The sequence below is a fragment of the Myxine glutinosa genome, chromosome 10 (assembly GCF_964187855.1).
Source record: "Myxine glutinosa chromosome 10, kmMyxGlut1.1, whole genome shotgun sequence".
Lineage (NCBI taxonomy): Eukaryota > Metazoa > Chordata > Myxini > Myxiniformes > Myxinidae > Myxine > Myxine glutinosa.
In genome coordinates, this window is record NC_136270.1 from 61,968,836 (window position 1) to 61,993,499 (window position 24,664).

Here is a 24,664-nt window from a genome sequence, read left to right on the forward strand (position 1 = left end):
GCTTGGCCGATGATGATGTGATTCATCCAGATGTGAGTAAAGCAAGGACCCTGTATGATGCGTTGATGAAAGGCACACGATCTTCCAACGATGTAGCAAGTGATCCAATCCTTGACAAGATCAGCAAAGTCTTTCAAACACAGACAGAATCATTGACCAAAGACCGAACAGCGAAACTGTGGTTACAGTATATGGATATGGTGAAGATCTTAAGAAAATTCATCAAAGCCGAGCGTATGGGAAACTGGTCCCTGCACCTCGAAGCTGTATCTGATATGTTACCATATGTAGCAGCCTCAGGTCATTCACTCTATGCTAAGTCTGCCAGGATTTACCTGCAAATAATGCACAGCTTAGAACAGGACTATCCAGATGGGCACCGTAAGTTTACTCAGGGCTTCCATGTCGCCCGAAGAAGTAGTAGAGCCAATTGGGCTGGAATTTCCTCAGACCTGATGATTGAGCAAGTACTCATGAGAAGTATGAAGACCAGCGGGGGGGTTAACAAGAGGAAGAGGAATGACAGAGCAACAACGGTTAACATGGCTTTTGTCCATGCCGGCTTGTTCGGAGACGAACAGATCGATGCAAGAGCTCACTGGAGTGAAGTACAGCACAGGTGAACAGAACAAAGAGATGGGCAAAACCAGGCAGCATCGCGACATGCAAGATACAAGTACACTACAGGTCGCTCTAGTTGACAGAAATCCTTTCAAGTGTCATCCATCCCTCAGGAACATAATGACTGGTGTCAACGCTGGCAGTAAGGTTGATGTCGACAATGCCAAGCTCATTGGAGACAAGATCATGCACTCCATGACAAATCAGTCAGTTGTCCACTACACGTTCAAGCGCAAAGACCAAGCCACCACATTTCTGAAGGCCAGATCATCTGTGCGAGTTGGTAAAGACCAGGTACAGATAGACCCAGAACTGCTATTCCAGCGTCTCATCATCATCTCAAAATCTGCTGAAGATACGGAAGAGATGTTTCGCTTTGAGTTATGCCCTCATCCACCTGCGCTGTTTGATGAAAAGCTGATGCTACGTGAAGCCCAGAAGTCCGTACTCGGAGATGCTATCTGGTCTAAACTTGAACCAGGTACCATAGAGTCAATCAGCGAAATCCAGTATGTCTTGGATGGTGGAAGTCTGCTGCACCGTATACCATGGCCACGTGGTTCACCAACATATCGAGAGATCTGCATGCTCCACTGTGACTATGTTACAAGAAAGTACGGAAAGGCCATCGTAATATTTGATGGATATCTTGGTCAATCAACCAAGCACATGACCCACCAGAGGCGAGCAGCAGGTAGAGGTGGACCAGAAGTGACTTTCACTGATGACATGAAGTTGACCATGAAGAAAGACATCTTCCTGGGAAACCTCAACAACAAACAGAACTTCATCAACATGTTGAGCAGATACCTCCGGCTTTCTGGATGCCAGACCCATCATTCCCAGGAAGATGCTGACCTGCTAATCGTCCAGACCGCAGTCAGTTCGGCGAACATGAGGAACACAGCCCTTATAGGAGAAGACACAGATCTGATCGTCCTACTCTGCTTCTACGCAAACCTAGAAGCACACGACTTGTTTATGTATAGTCAGGCAAAATCCACTACAAAACCAAACCACATCTGGAATGTGAAGTCCATGAAACGTCAGCTAGGTGCAGCTGTGTGTGAAAGCATCCTATTCATACACGCAGTATTGGGATGTGACACGACGTCTCGACTGTACGGCCTTGGCAAAGGAGCATCACTGAAAAAATTCATGATGAGCACACTCTTCCAAACTCAATCCCAACAGTTCTTGGCTGAGGATGCATCACCAGATGTGGTCGAGGCTGCAGGAGAGATAGCACTCGTGTGTCTCTACAAGGGTAAACCTGATGAAAGTTTGGATTCCCTCAGGTACAAGCGGTTTTGTGAACAGGTCGCAGTCAAGACTTCGAAGATACTCCCACAGACCTTACCGCCCACATCTGCTGCAGCGAGATATCACAGCAGACGGGTGTATCTGCAAATACAGCAGTGGAAAGGAAACAACAGCCTACAACCAGTGGATTGGGGCTGGAGAATGAGCGACGGCAATCTTGTTCCTGTTATGACCGACCTCCCTCCAGCACCTCAGGATTTGTTGAATGTTATCCGGTGCAACTGTTCGACCGATTGTGGTTCCGCACGGTGTACATGCCGCAAGAACAACTTGGAGTGTTCTCCTGCTTGTGGTCAGTGCCGTGGATCTGGCTGCACCAACTCCGTCCTGGACAGTTTCAGCGACGACGATGACGAGGAAAATGATGATTAGGTAGTGGACTGTTGTTATAGACTGTTACATGCAGCTGAATTAGTTAATTGTGGACATTTTTTTACTTTTAAGCGAATCCTTGACTTCCGACAGTATTTTATGAGTCAGTATTATTAGTTTCTCTATATGTGATTTTATTATGAGTTTGTGATTTTAATCAACAAAATGTGCCATAATTCTGAAACAGTCATGACAAGTGATTCATGTCTTTGCATATCAGTGATCAGTATTTAGCTATTGGGAATTTTGTTTACGTGCTTATTTTTTTGTTCCGTACGGGCCGTACTGGGGCTGTAACATGCTGTAATTCCTGATATTAAAAGTATAATTATATACCTTGTGCTCGGAATGTATCGCAAAATGTGAACAAATCGTACCGCAAAAGGATGAAAAGGGGGGTCCATGTACCAGTGATTTTGACAGACACCCCATATTTTTAGAGCTTTAGACTTTTGATATGTTATCTGGTATATATTACTGCATACAATTTCGCACTGATATGTGGTGTTGCAGTTTTTCCTATCTGGCCCCATATTTGGGCTAAATGGCTTGGACTAAAAAGCAATGGATCTCACTTAGAGAAAGAAAAAGAAAACCCAGACATATTTTGATTTGTGAGTGTGGTTGACATCGTTCCCTTGTTTGAATTGACAAGTCACTTGGAGAATTGGCTGGTATTTTGGATTGTCGATTGTCGACTGCATCCTTGAAAATAGCAACTATATTCACCAGAGAAGTAGCAAGCAAGTTCCCTTCAATGACCGGTCGTACATGCATTTCTTTAGCTGGTAACACTTATTGTGAGTGGCGGGGATGAATATAGCTTTAGCATCAGCTGGATGGATGAACAAAGTAAATAAAAGGTCTTGGGTTGATGTCTAGCCCAGGCTCACCACATGATCTCTTGGGTGGTCAGCATGTCAAAACAAAAGGAGAATTGTTGGTTATGCAATCTTAGCATTACAATAAAGTAATTTTCCCGACTTTTTGAAATAAATGGGGAGATATTGTATTTGGTGTCTGTCATGCTATCTCCTAAACCAGGGGTTCACAACCTTTTTTTTGTGTTTTGGCTCCCAGAGCACATCCCCAGCACCCTCCTCCCTTTCACGAGGGTCGAGCGGCGGAGCACGTTTAAGCAGGCTAGGGGGTTCTGGGGGCATGGCCCCCCAGAAAAATTTTGATTTCTAGATGCTCTGTGGTGCATTCTGAGAGGTGTTTTTTCCTTTAATTGGCTATTTTGCTGGTATGAGAATTGGTAAATTATTACACAGAAAATGAGGAATTCCAAGTAGCCAACATGAACATTTAGTTCCAGAGTTTTTTTTCTGGTCCTCACTGGCTCCCAACTACATCGTTTTTGGAAGAAGCAAACAAAGCAACGTCGCTCGAATGATGCATGTTTGATATGAGATTTTAATATTATCAACACTATGGACAGCATAAAATAGAACTGTCACACAAGAAAACAGTATGAAAAGGTTCCAAGTCAAGAATATGTGAAAACTAAAAACCTCTGTTGTGTCTGTATTTAACGCAGTGTGTTATAATCTCACAAAAAGAAACTCAATTCGCCAACAACTCAGGTAATCAAAACTAGGGACGCGGTGCATGCACTGTAAAAGTGAATTAAAAACTCAGTGGGATGGCTGAAATTGCATTTTAGCTACCAATTGGGGTATCCGAGGTTGAGTCACAGTCAGGGCACAGTGGAGGTCATCTTCCACGTGGAGCCGATTACGCTGTTTTGATTTGATATTCAACAGCGTGGAAAACCCCGCTTCACAGAGATAGGTAGACGAGAATGGCAGAAGCACCCGGATAGCTATCTGGCTGATATTAGGGTAGCGACCCATTCCCACCCAAAACTCCGTCAAGCTCTTCTCTTCGAATGTGTCTTTGGCAAATGAATCGTTTCGGAGATCCAGGAATTCATCTTGCATTGCCTCCGGCAAATTACCCCATGGCCCCCCGATAAATACACAATGCCCCCCAGGTTAGGAACCACGGTCCTAAAACGGTTGGGCAGAAATTCACCAAATTTGGTAGTTATGATCACCACATGGCACGAAGGTGCAAGGGCAGTGTAATTTTTGGCCCCACCCCCTGGATCGGGGACAAAAGCTCAAGTTCAAAAAAATACAATTACGGGCACATTTTAAAACATTTTGAAATGAAACTTTGGATATGCAGTTGACATTGGTGGGACGCATGACATGTGCAACGACTTTATTTTGATTTTACCCCCATTCCATGCCCCAAGATGTGGGAGGAGATTTGAGGTCACAGGTCAAAACGGCAAAAAAAATGTTTTAACCCAAAAATTAATATTGCGTCATTCCTCACGAGACATTTTTGCCATCTTTCAACTTTGCTTTAGGTGGGAACCATGGGGATTATGTGGGAAGGTATGCATAATGATGTAAGGATAAACCACTAAGTTTTTTTGTGGCAAAAGGTCAAAGGTCAGAGGTCCCATTAGGTAAAACTTCTGTTGCCGGGCTAACTTTGAAACGGTGATGGCATTTTGACCAAACTTGGAATAAGTATATATTATGTTGTAAAGATGAACCGATTACATTTTGGCATCAAGAGGTTAAATATTGGAGGTGATGTCAGGTAAAAATGTGATACTTGATAACAGCTGAAGTGATTTAAATTAAGCTTGATACAAGTATTATAAACCTCTGTCAGTACGTCCATCCATGATCGATTATTTGGTACTGAAAGGTCAAGCGGCAGAGGTCTCATCAGAGGTTAAAACTCCTGTCAATGTGATACCATTAGCTATGGGATTTGAATTAAACGAAGCACATGTACCATGATACATATGTACAGATTAGATATTGAGTTCAAATGGGTGTGAAGTTTTCGGTCAAAGTTAGAGTAACCAAAGACTTGATATTATCATACATTCACACTACCTGTTTTTTTTTTATCACCATAGATTCACAAGCACCAAATTGTCATCATTTATTGGATTTGGACATATCACATAGCAGTCATATGGAAGTTCTCATATATTCCTTTCCCCTCTAATTGTTTTTCAAACGTCAGTACTTTGGTAATCCACCATACAGTGGGGTTTATTTTTTATGGCATGGTGACTTTAATCGGTTTGCGGTGCTGCAGCCTGAGAGGACGAGCCGGGGTAGTGAGCGGAGTAAACGATCCAGCAGTGGAGCTGCAGCAGCACGTACTAGTGATTCCCAGGATGTGAAACCGCGACATTCTGTGGAAACTCCAACAGAGAGGTATTGACATGCTTTTCTGCTTTCTACCTTGATGATTGTTCGACGGCATTAGCATACTTAGAGGTGTTCGATGATGGAGCGTAGACAGTAAGAGTGCAGTTTGTTTGTTTGTTGAAAGGGTCTGGCGTTCCACTGTAGGTCATGACGTCATATATGATTGCTTGCGCATTTGTTATAGTGATTGCATGTGTATTTTACATTCAACGGCACGTTCTAACTATTATATCTAATATTAGCAATTATGTATGTAGGTTTACCATCAAGATAGTATATGATAAGATCTATATTTATGGATAATTATCCCAGAAGATGCTTGATGCCCATGCAATGGACAATCCTTAAATGTAGAATATACAGGATCTAAAAGTTATTATCACTTTTTGATAAATCGAAGGCCTGTTTGGTGTATCGATCTCAGGCTTTGTCCTTCTGTCCAAAACATGATCTTTCCCCTCAGTTTGATCCTCATGTTGGCATTCTGTATTCATATTCCGATGTCTCTAAATTTCCTTATTTATTAGTGCCCTACCGGTTTCACCAGAGGTGACTATAAGTTTGCTCTGTCTGTCTGTCTGTCTGTCTGTCCGGCCATCCATCCATCCATCTGTCTGTCCCACTTGTGGTTTTCCAGACTTTTTCCTATATTAAACTGAAACTTGGTACATGGCTTTGCTACAAGTTACAGAGCAAGATTGAGTTTTTGGGGCGTTTCGCCAATTTTTCCGAGTTATGCCCTTTTTGGACTTAGATGTCACATATTATACATGAGTCAATTTTTCGGCCTTTTTCCCCTTACACTTTAACATATTGAACTGAAACTTGGTACATGGCTTTATTATGATAAGTTACAGAAACTGCAACTTATTCTGCAGCTTTGCATAGCTGAAACAATTTGGCTTACTGTATGTGGCTCACATTTGCTGAGTACTTGGAACAAGAACATTCGTTGGCACCAATGGGGGACATGTATTGCAAAGCAATTCTCCCTCTTGTTTTTTTTATAGTACAATGATGATTAATGTACAAGTAAAGATCAAATAAAATTGGCACTGCATGTTTTTTCTTTCTTTCTTCAAATTTGGATGTACCTATGCTACACACATTATGCCATGCTATGGTACTTTTGGATTCCAGGCTGTAGTACTTGTGTAATGCTACCCTTGTATTCCAGGCTGCAGATTCCTGAGGTTCGGAGTAAGATTGCTAAGCTGAGTCAGAAAGCAGAGAAAGTAGAGAAAGTAGAGAAAGCACCAGGTGAGTGTTGGTCTCCAGCTGCGATTTAAGGTGTGTGTGTGTGTGTGTGTGTGTGTGTGTGTGTGTGTGTGTGTGTGTGTGTGTGTGTGTGTGTGTGTGTGTGTGTGTGTGTGTGTGTGTGTGTGTGTGTGTGTGTGTGTTTGAAAGTGACCATATTCATGGTAAACTGCCTCATTTTCTTTAGATGGGTCGCCTGATAACCGAGTGCAACAGATCATTGCCGATATCAAAGTGGCTTTGCAACTTGACAGTCCAGTAAGTATTTATTCTTGTTGCTGTTTCTTTTGTTTGCTTATTTATAAGACTGACATTGTCCAGTGCAATGTGCATGTATGGCTTTAAATATTTTGCCATCAATAAATCTGGTGTTGGCTTAGCGGTTAGGGTGCCGGCTTGGGATCCTAGGATCCTGGGTTCGAATCCCGGTCGATCGCTGAATTAACGCCAGGGGGGTTGACTCAGCCTGTCATCCTTCCGAGGTCGGCAAATTGAGTACTGGCCTGCTGGGATGAATGATCACGGTGTGTACCCGGATTCAGAATAGGTACACCGTATCCCTGCGCATCGTTAGAGCGTGACCAAGAGTTGGCGTCAGGAAGGGCATCCGGCCATAAAACATTGCCTCAAACAGGGAACCATGATTGTCATGGGGCCCGCAAGGCTAACCCCCGCTCTAGCGGGGAAAATGGCCTTAAAACGATCATTCATTCATTCATTCATTCATTCAATAAATCAGATGTGACATGTCCTATCTCTTCTGTCTGTCTTCTTCGCTTCTTTCCCCCAATGGCGTTTTGCTTTGTGTTACGTGCTCCTCCCAAAACCCCGGTCACGGTGTACCTCCGAGCCCCGAGAGGAGTCACGGCAGAAAGATGTGTTATTCTGTGTGTCAAAGATCAATGGTGAAACCACACCAATTGTTACCAACAAACAAGTATTGTATTAAGGTCACACAAGAATAACAGCAATAACAATATTAATCAATTGTACAACCAATATATCATTCCTAGGATGGTACCATCAGTTTCGTACAATGTAACTCACTGTGCTCCAAGTGAGCGAAAAGAACATTCCCAATGTCTCTATCCCGGCATCATGTCAAAGTTGATCCACGCTCCAGTGATTGTCAGAACGATGTCGTATCGAGACCAGAATCCCGTTCGGTTGACAGTCACACTGCCAAAGATGGGCAAAGGTACCCTCAAGAGGCGACTGGGAAATCACACCTTCGGGTATGGAGGTTCAACGGCTCCCAGTCGGCGAACCGCAAATTCCCACTCAAAATCCACGTTACACACACCAGGTTAACGTCTGGATGCAGTGAAATGGTTGAAGCGAGGTGAAGAGCCAAGAGCGATCCAAAATCAGGCGCGAGGCAAAATGGCCAACCGGCCTGTACTCGAGACGTAACGGCACTCCAATGATTCTCTTCGGAATCAACCACAAAACCTGTCACGCAGGTTTAACTGTCACAGCGATAACAACTCTGTCGCAGGAATCCCTTTCCCAGGAAACCCAAAGTTCACTCGTGACCCCCGTTTGCCAGCGTTTGCTCAAAACCTCAACGCAGCTCAGCTTCTGCTCCACCTTACTCGCTCCGCCTCCTTTTCCTCTTCTTCCTCTTCTTCTTCCGCTGGTTCCTGATCCGGTTTCTGGTTTCTTTTAAAACACTAACTTTTTCACCTTTTGAAAACAGTTATCTCCATTTCACTTAAATGATAACAATAATAGTACAACAACACAACAACATGCATTTTAAGGCCATTTTCCCTACATGAGCGGGGGTTAGCCTTGCGGTCCCCATGACGATCTTCTCCATTTTGCCCTATTTTCTGCATCTCTACTTGTTAACTCCCTTGCCCGCATTTCTTCTTCCACCATCTTTAGCCAAGTCTTTCTCGGTCTTCCCCGTCCTCCACTTCCTTCTACATTCATTTCCATCACTCTTCTCAACCAGTCACTTTCATCCTTCCTCAACACATGACCAAACCATCTCAACCTGTTCCTCTTCACAGCATCAATCACAGGCTCTATTCCCATCATCTTTCGCAATTCATCATTTGTCTTCCTCTCTCTCAACGACACTCCGCACATCCACCGAATCATTCGCATTTCCACCCTTTCCAACCTTCTTTGCTGCTCTACGTTCATTACCCATATCTCGCTCCCATAAATCATAACACTTCTCACACATGCAGCATACACCTTTCCCTTCAGCTTCAACGACACTCCCCTCCTCATCAGCACGCCACTCAGTTCCCGAAACTTCTTCCATGCACATCTCACTCGAGCAACCGTTGCCGAGTCTGGTCCACCTTCTCCATTCAGCATGTCTCCGAGGCAGCAAAATGTTTTCACACCTTTCAGATTCACGCCGTCTCCAAGATCCAACTCAACATTTCCTCCATCTGCAGCTCCCTCTGTGCACACCTTACATTTGAATGTAGCTGCCACACTGGTTAATGTCCCTCTCAGACCACTACATTTTTGATGAACCCACTCAGCACACATTGTACATTGAATGGAGTTCACTCCGACACCCTTCCTGCACACAGCACATTGCCACTTCCCAATTCTTTCCACCTCACCACATGCTTTACCACTTGCCATCACCTTCGTCTTTCCTATATTCACCTTCAGACCTTTTGTCTCCATACATTCCTTCCACTTGTTCATCTTTTCCTTCAGTCCATCCATACTTTCCGCAATCAACACCAGATCATCTGCATACAACAACTCCCATGGTAAACCCTCCTTTACGGTCTGAGCCAGCACCTCCATCACAGCTAGAAATAGTAGTGGACTTAGTACCGACCCCTGATGCACTCCCACCTTCACCTCAAACTCACTACTGTTCCCGTCCTTCATCCTTACAGCTGTGCGCGCTCTTTTGTACATTGCCATCACAACTCTGATCAACCATTCCTCCACTTCTAACTCCCTCAATGCCCATGTCAATACTTCGTGTGGAACCCTATCGAATGCTTTCTGCAGATCAACAAACCCAAGAAACAACTTCTTCCTCTTCTCCATGTACTTCTCCTGCAACTGCCTCACAAGAAAGAGCGTGTCTGTCGTTCCTCTTCCTGGCATAAATGCAAACTGCATTTTGTCGATCTTCACCTTCCTTATCCTCCTCTCCAACACCCTTTCCAATACCTTCATTCCATGCTCCAATAACTTTATCGCTCGGTACGAGCCACACTCCAGAGGGTCACCTTTCCCGTTGTATAGAGGGACAAGGGTACTCAGTTCCCAATTCACTGGAATGCGACCTTCTTTCACCACCAGATTACAGATCTCTGCCATTCTCTTCACACCCCAACTTCCTACTGCCTTCAACATATCTCCCACAACTCCCGTCGGCCCTCCCGCTTTTCTACTCTTCATTGCTTTTATCGCTTCCTCAACTTCCTTCTCAGTTAACTTCTCTGCCGGTCCTAAAACTGGGTTACTCTCTATGTTGCCATCCCATTCATTCTCTGTATTCAACAGCATTTCCATATATCTTTTCCATCTTCCTTTAATTCCATCTGGGTCCACAACGATTTGTCCCACTTCATCCTTCAAGCAACTCACCCCCATCACATCACACCTCTTTTTCGCTATCTTCTTTGCAATCCTGAATACCGCTCTCTGACACTCTTCCGAATCCAAGCGTTCTCCGAACATTTTCCTACATGTCTCCTGCGCCTTTGCTACCTCTTTCTTTGCAGCCTTCTTGGCTGCCTTATAACTTTCATGCTCTGCTTTTTCTGCTCCCGTACCCTTCGCCTTCTGCCACTCCTTGAACTTCTTCCTCTTCTCATCAATCCTCTTTCCAACTTCATCATCCCACCACCATGTTTCCGAGTGCCTCGGTGGTCCTTTTGTCCATCTACATACCTCACCAACGGCTCCCAACAGACTATCTTTCATTGACATCCAACCACGTTCAAGCTCAACCACATCATCCTCTACCCGACTCAGCCTCTCTTGTAATGCCTCCCTCACTGTCAACTCTTTCAACCTCCACACCTTCATTCTCGGTTGGTACTTCACCCGCCGATCTCTCTTCGCACCTTTCACCCTTATCTCGCAGACAACCAAGTGGTGCTGTGAAACGGCCTCCTCCCCCGGGATCACCTTTGTGATCCGGAGGTGCCCCCTATCTCGCCTACGCACCATCAGGTAGTCAACAGTTGTCGTCGACCCACCTGATGTGTATGTAACAAGCTTATTATCCCCTTTCTGGAACTGAGTATTACAAATCAACAAATCAGCTCCATCAGCAAACTCCAAAATCCTTTCATCTTCTCCTTTCCTCACACCATTTCTGTAACCCCCATGAACTCACTCAAAACCGTCCATACTCCTTCCCACATGTCCATTTAGGTCTCCTCCTACCACAACAACTTCCTCATCTTTCACGTTTTCCATCAGCTTCTCTATCGCACACCAGAACTTGTCCTTCTCTTCATCGCTCCGACCAACCCTGCGGAGCATATCCCGAGATGACGTTCACCAAGAGCTTTCCAATCATCATTTTCACCATCATCAACCTATCACTCACTCTAGTCACACTCACCACACTGTCTACAAACTCCTCAGAAAACAGGACACCAACACCATTCATGCCCTCCGGGCACCCTTGCCACACAAACTTGTATTTCTGTCCCTGCCTTCCCTTCACCATTCTCACACCACTTCCCTTCCATCTTGTCTCTTGCACACAACACATGTCCACTCTTCTTCTGACCAATACTTCCACCACTTCTCCTGATCTCCCTGTCATTGTCCCTACATTCCATGTCCCAAACCTCAGAAACCGATCTCCACTTCGGGTTGTACCCTGCCCATATGTAGTTGTAATTGTCATGTTTCTCTTTTTGAGGCAATGTTTTTATGGCCGGATGCCCTTCCTGACGCCAATAACAATAATAGTACATGGAACCAAAAATGTTTACAGTGGATGAGAACCACAACAACGGAAGTGACGAATCTGTAACACTTCCCCCCCTCAAGAAAGAAAGTTGGAACATCGTGAAAACTTTCTTTGCATGCAAAAACTCTTTTAACAAACAAAAGTAAAACTCACCCCCAAATGATCAATTCACATGAGTAACAATATAATTAATATTCCCCAAAATAAAGCAACAAAACTTCCAAACAACCTACAGGAATTTCCAAAGTTAGTTCACTCTGGATAAAGCATCAGCAACGACATTGTCCCTGCCCTTTACATGCTCAATTTCCAAGTTGAACTCCTGCAAAGCCAAACTCCATCTCATCAACCTCTGATTTTTAATTTTCATTTTTTGAATGAAGGTTAAGGGGTTGTGATCAGTGACGACTTTTATGGGAAAGGTAGTAGTTCCCAGATACACCTCATAATGCTGAAGCGCTAGCAGGAGAGCAAGGGTCTCTTTTTCCACAGTGGCATAGTTTGCCTGCTGTTTGTTAAACTTTTTCGAATAGTAGCACACCCGGTGATCCACACCATCACCATCTTCCTGCAATAGAACTGCCCCAGCCCCCACATCACTTGCATCAATGGCCAACTTGAATGGTTCTTGAAAATCCGGGGCTGCGAGGACAGGAGAGCTCATTAATATCGCTTTGATGTGGGCAAAGGCAGCTTGACATTTGTCATCCCAAACAAACTTGGTCTCTTTCCTCAGCAAATTCGTTAAAGGGGCTACCACATCAGAAAAATTCCTGCAGAACCGCCGGTACCAACCAGCCATACGCAAGAATCTCATAAGCTCCTTCTTCCCTTTTGGAACTTGGAAGCGATCAATGGCTTCTATTTTGGCTGTCACCGGTTGCACCTGACCCTGACCTACTACATGGCCTAGGAACACCACCTGTGCCTTTCCAAACTCACTCTTAGATAAGTTGATGGTCAACTTGGTCAGTTTGGTCCTTGGTCGTTTCTTGGTTGGTCTTGGTCCTTGGTCAGTTTCTTGAAAAATGCATGAATTTGTTTAATATGATCTTCCATGGTCATGGTGTGGATGATAACATCATCCAGATAAGCCTCCACCCCCTCAAGGTCTGCAATAAGCTTATTAATCAGCCATTGAAATGTAGCAGGCCCGTTTTTCAATCCAAAGGGAAGAACCTTGTACTGATAACGCATTTGGTGTGACTCAAGCCGAGATTTCCTTGGCTCTATCAGTAAGAGGAATCTGCCAATACGCTTTCAGCAAGTCAAATTTAGTTACAAATTTAGCTGGGCCTATTCGATCAATACAGTCATCAATCCTCGGGATGGGATATGAGTCGGTCTTGGTCACTGCATTAACCCGTTTTAAATCCGTACAACAACGAAAACTGCCATCGGGTTTTGGAACCAACACACATGGTGAGCTCCATTCACTGCTGCTTGGTTCGATGATGTCATTCTCCAACATATACTGAACCTCCTTCCGAAGATACTCCATCTTCACAGGGTTCATCCGATAGGGGTGTTGCTTCACAGGAGTGGCTTCCCCCACCAATATCATGATATACCAAGTACGACCAGGTACATCTGTGAACAAATGTGCAAACTCAAAAATTAGGCTGGATAGTTGTCCTTGTTGTTCCCTCGTCAAATACCCTAATTTTTCATCTAAATGACTCGGCACTTCTGTGTTCGTCAATCTGGGACAAGCCTGGTCATCAAAGTTATCAAACTTCACACCGGCCTCAACCTCTGGATTCTCTTACACCCCGACTACAGGCACGACAGGTGAGACAGGAACCATTTTTTCCACAGGCTTCCTCTCATAATATTTCTTCAGTCGGTTGACATGACACAGCTGCCGCTTTTTCCGTCGGTCGGGAGTTGTCACCATGTAATCTGTTTCATTAACCCTCCTTTCGATTGCATATGGACCAAAATATCTAGCCTGTAGTGGCTGACCTGGAACAGGAAACAACACTAACACTCGGTCCTCAGGACTGAAATTTCTTATCTGAGATTTCTTGTCATGTCTCACTTTCATTTTCTCCTGTGTCACTTTCAAGTTGCTTCTCACAACTTCACAAGCCTTTGCCAATCTGTGCCTAACCGTTGACACATACTCCACCACTGTTGACTGTGACTCCTCCTGTAGCCACTGTTCTTTCACCAATTTCAATGGTCCTCGCACTGAGTGTCCAAACACAAGTTCCAAAGGACTGAATCCCAATGACTCCTGAACAGATTCCCTCGTAGCAAACAACAATAAGGGTATTCCTTCATCCCAATCCATGTCACATTCAAAACAATACGTTCTGATCATATTCTTCAATGTCTGGTGAAACCTTTCCAGGGCCCCTTGGCTCTCGGGATGGTAAGTACTTGATCTTACTTGCTCCACTCCCAACAGGTGTACCACTTGCTGAAAAAGCGTTGACATGAAATTGGAACCCTGATCAGACTGGATGACCTTAGGTAGGCCAACCAAAGTGAAAAATTTAATCAAGGCCTTCGCAATAACTGCCGCAGTAATTTTCCTAAGAGGCACTGCCTCTGGGAACCTTGTGGAAGCACACATGATGGTCAGCAAATACTGATGTCCAGCCTTAGTTTTAGGTAAAGGGCCTACACAGTCAATAATGACACGGCTGAATGGCTCTTCAAAAGCTGGAATTGGTAATAAAGGTGCGGATGGGACTTTCTGATTAGGTTTTCCCACCAGCTGGCAAGAATGGCAAGATTTACAGAACTCCGCCACATCATGTCGCAATCCTGGCCAGAAAAAATGTACCAATATTCTGTCACATGTCTTGCTCACTCCAAGGTGCCCGGCCAAAGGTGTCTCATGCGCCAAACTCAATATCTCCTTCCGGTACGGCGGTGGCACCACAATTTGGTCATGAACTTTCCACTCATCGTTTGCTGGCACCTCCGGTGGTCTCCATTTTCTCATGAGTATTTCCCCTTTCATGAAGTAACCAACAGGTATCTTCAGAGCCTCTTCCTCTGTAACGGCTTTATCAATCAAACTCTGGATCTCCGAATCTCCGTGTTGTTCTTCAACAAGTCTCTTTTGGACCAACACCGTTTGTTCAACCTCGTTCCCAGATGTCTCCGACGGACACTCCATTTCCTCTTTTGTTCCAGATGCCACATTTTCCTTCGGTTCCTTGATGTCACTTCCTTTCCTATTATCTCTTCCAGACTTTTCCTCCAATATCGCTAAGGAACCCAAATCCACATCACCTTCCTTCTCCTTCTCTTCAGAGTGCTTCCTACCCATAGCATGAGTCACTGCACAGGATGGAAAGATACCAGGAATCTCCTGCTCCAACTGTGCGGTGTTATTTTCCATATTGGGCTTTTCAACTGTAGGGGAAGTAATAGGGGAGACTCAAGACTCCAATGACCGGACACAGGTTTTACAAAAGGTCTGGTTTATTAACTGGTTGTTCACTTTCATTCCAATACCAAATAACTACCGTTTAACTCAATAGCCCAGGTCACTCTATCCGCATGGTCCTTCTCGTTCGGCCGATGTTCCTCCGCCATTCCCGTCGGGCAGAGGTTCTGATGATGGGCGCTCGTTCGCTCCGTCGAGCAGGAGTTATCGTGGCAAGTCTCCCTGACTCAACGTTTGCTCTGGTTTATATGGACAAACTGGAGTTAATCCCCTGTCCGCTGAATGTTAATCCTTTCTCCGCTAATGCCCCGAGGTCATGCATGCACCAAGTCCTGGCATCAGCTCGCTCCCCTCCTGCTGCGAGTTCCGTTTACCAAACGATAGGGGGGTGCTCCAGCCAGGGGCTGTGACCAGGTGGACAAGAGATTACCATGTGCGTGCACATTCTTGGCATCCATTTACGAAATCGTTACCAGTCTTTACTCAATAAGTTACACTGAGTTACACTTCCACACAACCAACATTGGATTACCAGAAACTCGACCACCAGCCAAATCATTCCCGATAATAAAAGAGATTCCCTCTACAGGAAGAGTGGCTTGTAACCCCACAGTGACCGGTCCTGACACCAAATCAGACTTCAAATGGATGACATGAAGAGGAGCTTTAACATAGCCATCAACCCCCTGTAAAAGAACACTAACACCAGTTGCCGTCTTCTCTGACAATGGCAAAATGCCTTCAAGCATCAAAGATTGATGTGCTCCTGTGTCCCTCAATACCCCAACAGGTCTCTGGTTAGTTAAGTCCCCATCCAGTGACACAACAACACAACAACAACATGCATTTTAAGGCCATTTTCCCTGCTTGAGCAGGGGTAAGCCTTGCGGTCCCCATGACAATCTTCTCCATCTTGCCCTATTTTCTGCATCTCTCCTTGTTAACCCCCTTGCCCGCATTTCTTCTTCCACCATCTTTAGCCAAGTCTTTCTCGGTCTTCCCCGTCCTCTACTTCCTTCTACATTCATTTCCATCACTCTTCTCAACCAGTCACTTTCATCCTTCCTCAACACATGACCAAACCATCTCAACCTGTTCCTCTTCACAGCATCAATCACAGGCTCTATTCCCATCATTTTTCGCAATTCATCAGGATGAATTCATCATCAGTGACACAAACCCCTCTGAAATAAAAGGTTTGTAACCCTTTTGGACAAGCTCGTCTGTGATGCCGTAACTTTGGCACGGGAACCTTCACAAGGCACTGTCCTCCAAGGACGATTTCTCGCATTGGCCAATGCATTGGCTCCGCTCCTGATTTTTCCTTTTCAGGGCGTAACATTGGGACATCAAATGCCCAGGTTTCTTGCAAAAAGCGCAAGTAGGCCCAGAGGAAAAACTCGTAGTCTGCCTCGGGCCCCCCGGAAGATATGTCTGTCTTGGAACTGTAGTCTTCTGACCCCTAAAAGTCGCGGTATCAGATTTGTCCCCATAGTCCTCTCTCGGCCGCCTCCATAAAAATCTGTTCTCCAAACCTGATTTACCATAACTCCCCTGGCTAACTCTAGGCGGGAAGTTAAGTTTGTGGAACCCCATCCTGTGTGTCAAAGCATAGTCATCTGCCACAGTTGCTGCCTCATACAACTCTGGTACTTTCTTTTCATCCAGATGTACTTTAATGTCCACGTGGACACACTGTTTGAATTCCTCCACCAAGATCAATTGTCGTAACAGGTTGAAGTCTTTCCCAATCTCCTTCGAGTCACACCACCTATCAAACATGGTTTCCTGCATTCTGGCAAAGTCCACATGGGTCTCACTCTCCCTCTTCCTGGCATTCCTGATTTTTTGCCGGTAAGCTTCAGGGACCAATTCATAGGCTTTGAGAATGGCTTTCTTCACTATCTCATAATCTGCACATTGGTCAATCGGTAAAGCCGAAAATATATCTTGAGCGTTACCCACCAGAACACTTTGCACTAACATAGTCCAGGACCCCACAGGCCATTTTAGCATTTGAGCCACCTTCTCAAAGTGTAAAAAAAAACTTGGCTACCTCCTTTTCATTGAAGGGTGGAACCAGCCTCACATGCCTCCCAAGTGTTTTGACTGGTTGCCGAACTAGCCGGCATGGATACTACTTCTCTCCGTTCCCCCAGTAATTCCAGCTCCTTGAGTTTAAGTTCCCTCTGATACTCCATGTCCCGTTCCTTTAACTCCCTTTCGGCTCTCCTTTCCTCTGCTCTTTCCTCTGCTCTTCTTTCCTCGAGTTCTTGTTCCTGTTCTGCTCTTTCCTCGGCTTTCCATTCCAACTCTTTTAACCTTTCCTGGCTCTGCAGTTGCATCTCCATTTTCTGGAGCTCCACATTTCCTTTTTCCTCTGGTAACCAATCCAAGTCTACCTCTTCCCATGTTCCTTGTCCCACTAAAGACTCCACCACCAATGTCTGCATCTCTGCTTTCTTCATACTAACTCGGACCTCCAAGTTAAAATATTTGGCCAATATCATGAGTTCCGATCTTTTTAACGCCTGGAACTGTGCCTCATTAGGGGACGCCGCAAACCTTTCTGCGTCAAACACCATGGTGACTATCAGTTAGCACCTGTTAACCTTCACACAAAAAAAAAATCCAATTTTTTGAAAAATTTGGGAATGTTAGAAAATTCCAAATTTGGGAATTTTGGGAATTTCAGGGAATTCTATCCCGGACGAGGCCCCCAATTTCTGTTACGTGCTCCTCCCCAAACCCTGGTTACGGTGTACCTCCGAGCCTCGAGAGGAGTCACAGCAGAAAGATGTGTTATTCTGTGTGTCAAAGATCAATGGTGAAACCACACCAATTGTTACCAACAAACAAGTATTGTATTAAGGTCACACAAGAATAACACTACAATGACAATATTAATCAATTGTACAACCAACATATCATTCCTATGATGGTACCATCAGTTTCGTACAATGTAACTCACTGTGCTTCAAGTGAGCGAAAAGAACATTCCCAATGTCTATCCCGGCATCAAGCCAAAGTCGATCCACGCTCCAGTGATCGTCAGAACGATGTCTTATCGAGACCAGAATCCCGTTCGGTTGACAGTCACACTGCCAAAGATGGGCAAAGGTACCCTCAAGAGGCGACTGGGAAATCACACCTTCGGGTGTGGATGTTCAACGGCTCCCAATCGGCGACCCGCAAATTCCCACTCAAAATCCACGTTACACACACACACCAGGTTAACGTCTGGATGCAGTGAAATGGTTGAAGCGAGGTGAAGAGCCTAGAGCGATCCGAAATCAGGCGCGAGGCAAAATGGCCAACCGGCCCGTACTCGAGACGTAATGGCATTCCAATGATTCTCTTCGGAATCGACCGCAAAACCTGTCATGCAGGTTTAACTGTCACAGCGATAACAACACTTTCGCAGGAATCCCTTTCCCAGGAAACCCAAAGTTCACTCGTGACTCCCGTTTGCCAGCGTTTGCTCAAAACTTCAACGCAGCTCGGCTTCTGCTCCACCTTACTCGCTCCACCTCCTTTTCCTCTTCTTCTTCCTCTTCTTCCTCTGGTTCCTGATCCGGTTTCCGGTTTCTTTTAAAACACTAACTTTTTCACCTTTTGAAAACAGTTATCTCTATTTCACTTAAACGATAACAATAATAGTACATGGAACCAAAAATGTTTACAGTGGATGAGAACCACAACAACGGAAGTGACGAATCCGTAACATTTGGTGGAAAAAGCTTTTGTTGCTTTGGGTTTATTTGTTTGTTTTTCCATCTACCGGGGGCCTGTGATGCTAAAAACGCAGCTTAAAATCCCATATTGTGTTGATTTGTCCATTGTCTATGAATGTCCTTATAATTAACCCACGCACGTGAAGCGAAAAGCATGGTCAAGCAATTGGTTCATGTCCGTCCGTCTTTCGTATCGGCTTATGATCGAGGAACAACTCATTTAAATTGAATTTTCTATTTTGAACACCAATCGGGACATAAATAGGAAGACTAGTTTCTCGTTTTACCGTACATTGTCTCTGAATTCGTCCCGACCGCACATGCACAGAGAGGTGTGATAATATTTTTGCTCTGTCTGCCTGCCTGGCAGCCAAACAAAATTGGAAAAATCATTCCGAACAGGAAACTTACTGTTTTTAGGGACATTATAAAGGACACAAACAACAGACACGAAGTAACAGTTAGATCGGCAATAGACACTGGGTTAAAATGCCTTTAAACACTTATTTAAATTGAATTGTATACTTGAACACTATAAAACGCAAATCACCTTCACAATACTTGCTATGTATGATGCCGATTGACGTTGCATTCTATGATAATCAATAGCTTCCATCTCCTAAACTGTGACTCAGCGTCGTCTTATTACTGTATATAAGGGTGGTGTATAATACTGCTTCAGTTGCGCTAAACTTCCAGAATTTTTTTTAACGAGATTTAAAATCATTCTTTTATTAAAATTGAAGTACAAACTTGAACACTGCATAGGGTAATGTGTTCTATGTACTCTAGTTGTGCATGTGCTTAACCACACTACGTCTGATCCGCAGGATGTGCAACGATGCCTGGCATTGCTGGAGGAGCTGAATAGCCTCCAGCTGGACCTGCAGCACCTGCAGCGCCATGCAGAGCTTGTTGCAGTTCTGCGAAAGGTGTGTCTAAAACGCTCGTTGAGTGCAATTCTGCAATATAAGTGGTGTCATTTGGTCGAGGTGAGTAAAATGATGAGATATCATGAGGTGCTTTATACTGAAAGGTAATGGCCGTTTCATGTGATGCCATTGCCTGTGTACCAGGTAAGAAACTACCAAGGAAGCACAGATGTGATGCTCAAAGCAGCCATGATATATCACAAGTACAAGGCCATGTTTCTTGCTGGCGAGGGCGATTCTGATGATGGTAGCCCGGCTCGCTCTGCAGGAGATGGAGGGTCGAAGAAAAAGGGAATTTCGTCCCAGAATGAAAGACGAGGTGAGCCTAAATTGTAGATGAGGTATTTGTGACTAATTATGTGAAAAATATAAAATACGTTCCATTAATTAAAATTGGGGCTGGCAGGATGGCACTCGATGTACGAACGCTCGCCTCTAAGCAGTCTAGTCTGGGTTTGAATCCTGACCCAGCTATGAACTCATCTTGGTGTTTCACAGACAGTTTTCATCATGTGTGCCTTCCTTCAGATTGACATTAAACGGGCTTCCGTCTGCAGGCATTTGTCGGTGGTTGATAAAGATCCCACTGTGTCCTTCACAAAGAGTAGGGAAGTTATTGACGGCACCATGAACACATTTTCAAATTCCAGTTCTGACGTCCTTTATCTGTGTGGTAACCTGACCAGGAAGGTAACTCGAGCCAGGAAACTGATGCTCTGTTTTGAGCGTTTTTTCAAGGGCCTATGCCGATACTGATATTTAGAGAGCCAGGGGAAGGGCGGGTTGGGGTGGGGAGGGTGGGGGGGGGGGGGGGGGGGGGGGGGGGGGAGTGTCCGTCTGTTTTACCGCGACACATTCGGTCATTACTTATCCAGCCTCAACTAAACTAGACAGGAGGATTAAAGGGTCACATGATGGAGGTTGCAGCGACTTAATTTGCCCCCCTCCCGAAGGGGGATTTCCACCTTGGATGAACTCCGTGTTAAGGTGTATAAATAACTTATCGTGGCGTTTTTCCAAGGTCGCTTCTAATAACAAAAGTCATAACAACAATAATGACAATAGCATACTGTTAATGTTATTATAAAACAATGTGCCCCCCTCCCCGAGGAGTTTTTGTGATGTGCGATATTGCCGCAGATACCCTTAAAAAAAAACAAAAAAAAATCACATTTAGAGGCCATTTTTCCCCGCAAAGCGGGGGTTGGCCTTTTTCGGGAACCGTGGTTGTTGTTGTTTTTTTGGTCCCCTTTTTGAAGCAATGTTTTACGGCCGGATGCCCTTCCTGACGCCAACCCTTTTTGCCGCCTTTAACGACAAACAGGGAATTACCAGTGAACTGGTACTCAATTAGCCGACCTCGGAAGGATGACAGGCTGAGTCAACCCCCCTGGCGTTAATTCAGCGATCGACCGGGATTCGAACCCAGGATCCTAGGATCCTAAGCCGGCACCCTAGCCGCTAGCCCAACACCAGCGCTAGCAGATACCCTTACGGAAGTGAATTTTATTGCAGGTAATTAAAAAATATTTTCAACCACAAACAAGTATGATTACCTTTTTAAACAGTCACTACAGTTGTTTAACACTTAAATGAAAGAAATTTGGAGGAATCCCGACATCCTTCAAATCAAATCAAATTAAAAATGGTTTATTAAAAGCATGTCTGGCAGCCAATGCATGCAGCCAGTGCTGAATTAGACATGCATACTTATTCATAATTTACAATCAATGATTGCTTACAAGATAAAACTAGAACGACACTCTTCGACGTCACGACGTCGACCGATATGCCTCCGCCCACGTTATTACATCATTATAACTAGCAACGGTACCCGCCCTAGGGGCGGGGCTTCAATTGGGAGGCCCGATTGAAAAGGCTAAATATTATAAATTGAAGGCTTTTTTCTTTTAAACGATTTATCTAAACATCCGTTAAATCTCGATCGGTGCAGCCGTTTGTGCGGCACCCGGGAGAATAACGTCATGCGGGAGCAAGTATCATTAGGATGTGGCAGAGTGGGAGTCCACGTTTCTGATCCTCCTTCATGCTGAAGTAGCCCACCACTTCTCCAAGCATTCCGCTCTTCAGATCCGCCATGAGAGATTTAAGTTTGATACTGAAGACGCGTGCAGTTAGTCCTCCCGATGTCGTATGTACTCCCGATACGTGTTTCCTTCATTGTAAAAACTTCCAAATCAACAGTTAAAAGGATTTTGAGCCGATAGCTGTTACGGCCTTGGCCAGATCGATGCAGACAGCGATCTGTTAGCATATACACCGCCCAAATAGCTATGTGGAATTCTCTCATGTAGAGATTAAACACGTCATTTGAACTTTGGTCGAGGTCATTAATTACTTTTAATGATGTTTATATACGAATCGAAAAGAAGATAATTGGTTTTGGGTCATCCTTTCTGCATATCTCGTGGGATTGTGAGTTGGAGAGACGGCCGTGATGGCGGGGAGGGGGTTGGAATTCTCTCAAGCAGGGATTCAACCCGTGTCCTTATAAAAGGTCTTTGTCCGAGGTCACTGAGTTCGATCGGTGCAGCCGTTTGTGCGGCACCCGGGAAAACAACATCGTCACAATGAATGTTATGCGAACGCGAATGTTATGTGGGAGTCCAAACCTGAGAATGCTGGAGACCAAAGCTGAAATTGGAAAAACTAAATAGCCTATTTTACTCCTGGAAATCCCAGGATTACCCACCCAAAATATTGTTGCGATCGGTTCAGCAGTTTTTACGATACCTTCAAACGGACAGACGGACAGACAGACAGACGGACGGATGGACATTTGGTGAATTATAGTAAGATACTTGTACCAAGCTTGATTTCAATCCATTCAGCTGTCTCAAGTTATCACATTTTTACCTGACATGACCTCTCACCTTTGACCTCTTGGCCCCAAAATCTAATTAGTCAATCTTTACATCATTATACATATCTGTACCAAGTTTGAATTGGATCCCTTTAGCCGTTCTCAATTTATAGACTTTGACCTCTGAGTTATAAACTTTGACATTATTACAGATTGTGACCTTTGACCTCTTGACACCAAAATCTAATCAGTTAATCTTTCCATCATAATACAAACCTGTATCAAGTTTGAATTGGATCACTTCAGCCGTTCTCAGGTTTTAGACCTATAACAGATTTTGACATTTGACCTCTTGGCCCCAAATTTTAATCAGTTAATCATTACATCATTCTACATAACTGTACCGAATTTGGTCAGTATCCCATCACTGGTTCACAAGTTATCGCTGTAACAGGATTTGAAAAAAATCTAACATGACCTCTGACCTTTGGCCTTTGACCTCGTGACCCCAAAATCAAATCTGTTCATCTTTACCTCATAATACATACTTGCACCAAGTTTGACTAAGATCCCTTCAGCCATTCTCAAGTTATCGTGGTAACAAAAACCTATCGCGGACGGACGGATGGACGGACGGACAGATGGATGGACAGCCGGATGGACAACCTGAAAACATAATGCCTCCGGCGACTTTGTCGGTGGAGGCATAAAAATTAAAATCCAAATAAGGTTCAGAGTGAAACAACAAAAAATGCAGAATTAAACAAGCAGACATGGCATGCTTCAAACAGAAGATGAATATTAAAAGATAGAAAAATGTATGACTCAGTATTACAAACTATTAAGAACACCAATTAAAAAGGGCAATGTACCTGTTCGAAATCTTTTCGTTCGACGTTTGTACTGTGAGTACTTTCGTGCTTTCCTGAGATCAAAAGGTGCATCTCTTATGGCTGGTAACCTCATTCTACACAAATGATGGGTTTCAACAGCAAGTGCAAAATCTTTACACAACTTGTATAGTCGTTCCTCCATGTTTTGTTTTTTTTTTTTTTGTACACTGAATCGAGGCTCGTGAAAGAGCTAACGTTTACTTCACAAACAAATCAACCAGACAAACAAAATATATAAAAAGAGGGAGCGGAAGACAAGATGGGGAGAGAAGGGGAAGCACACAAACACAACATTTGAGAGCAGGGGAGATGTGTGGGAGGGAGAGGGCTTGGGGGGGAGGAGGTGTGGGAAGGGGGGGGGGGGGGTGGGAGAAGTATAAAACACAAGGACTTCCAGGACAGAAGTTGGTATTTCAAAAAAGTGGATTTGGGGTGAAATTAGCAGGGGTAGAAAAGATCAAGGTTTTGGATGGGGGAAGATAAGAGATGGGGGTGAACAGCTGTTTTAAAGACCTGGAGGGTGGAGTGGGATTGAAGAGAGTGAGGGAGTTTGTTCCAGAGGTGGGAGAAAAGAGGAATGAAGGAGTGAAGGTGAGCAGAGAGTCTTGATTTTGGCAGTTTAACCATAAGAGGGTCGCAGGCAGATCTTGTGCGACCTGCAGGAATATTTGGGGGACAGAGTCCAGAGAGAGCTGGGGGGGGGAGGGGGGCAAGGCCAGAGAGGAGTCGGTAGAAGACGGAAAGACCACCAACCTGCCTGCTGTGAGTGAGTGAAAGGCCCTTGGAGTTAGCTTCATCGCGGGAGATTCCAATGATTCTGAAAGCTTTGGTTTCAACAGCGTGAAGACGAGCTAGGTGTGAGGCAGGAGCACCAGCCCAGAGGGGAGAGCAGTATTCCATTGAGCTGCGGATGAAAGCCTTGTATGTGGTGAGGAGCTCAGGTGTGCCAAGGAAGGACTTCGCACGACGGAGGATGCCCAGTCGGTGACTGGTTTTGGAGGCCAGATTTGAAATGTGGTTTTCCCAGGTAAGATCATGGCAGATAGTGAGACCCAAAAGCTTGAGTGACAGAACTTCTTGGAGAGGATTATTCAGAAAGTGGATGCGAGGGTTGTTCAGTCGGTCTT

General features: G+C 44.7%; 1 protein-coding gene across 2 annotated transcripts in view; it reads left to right on the forward strand.

Moving 5' to 3' along the window:
• Positions 1-24,664, forward strand: part of LOC137434162 (PC4 and SFRS1-interacting protein) — a 78,412-nt gene that overhangs the window by 31,223 nt on the left and 22,525 nt on the right. For both annotated transcript variants that reach the window (XM_068126884.2, XM_068126885.2), the window contains exons 9-13: positions 5,449-5,570; positions 6,742-6,824; positions 7,009-7,079; positions 19,719-19,820; positions 19,965-20,139. In XM_068126884.2, coding sequence (XP_067982985.2) covers positions 5,449-5,570; positions 6,742-6,824; positions 7,009-7,079; positions 19,719-19,820; positions 19,965-20,139 — 553 coding nt within the window. The remainder of the gene's footprint in view (positions 1-5,448; positions 5,571-6,741; positions 6,825-7,008; positions 7,080-19,718; positions 19,821-19,964; positions 20,140-24,664) is intronic.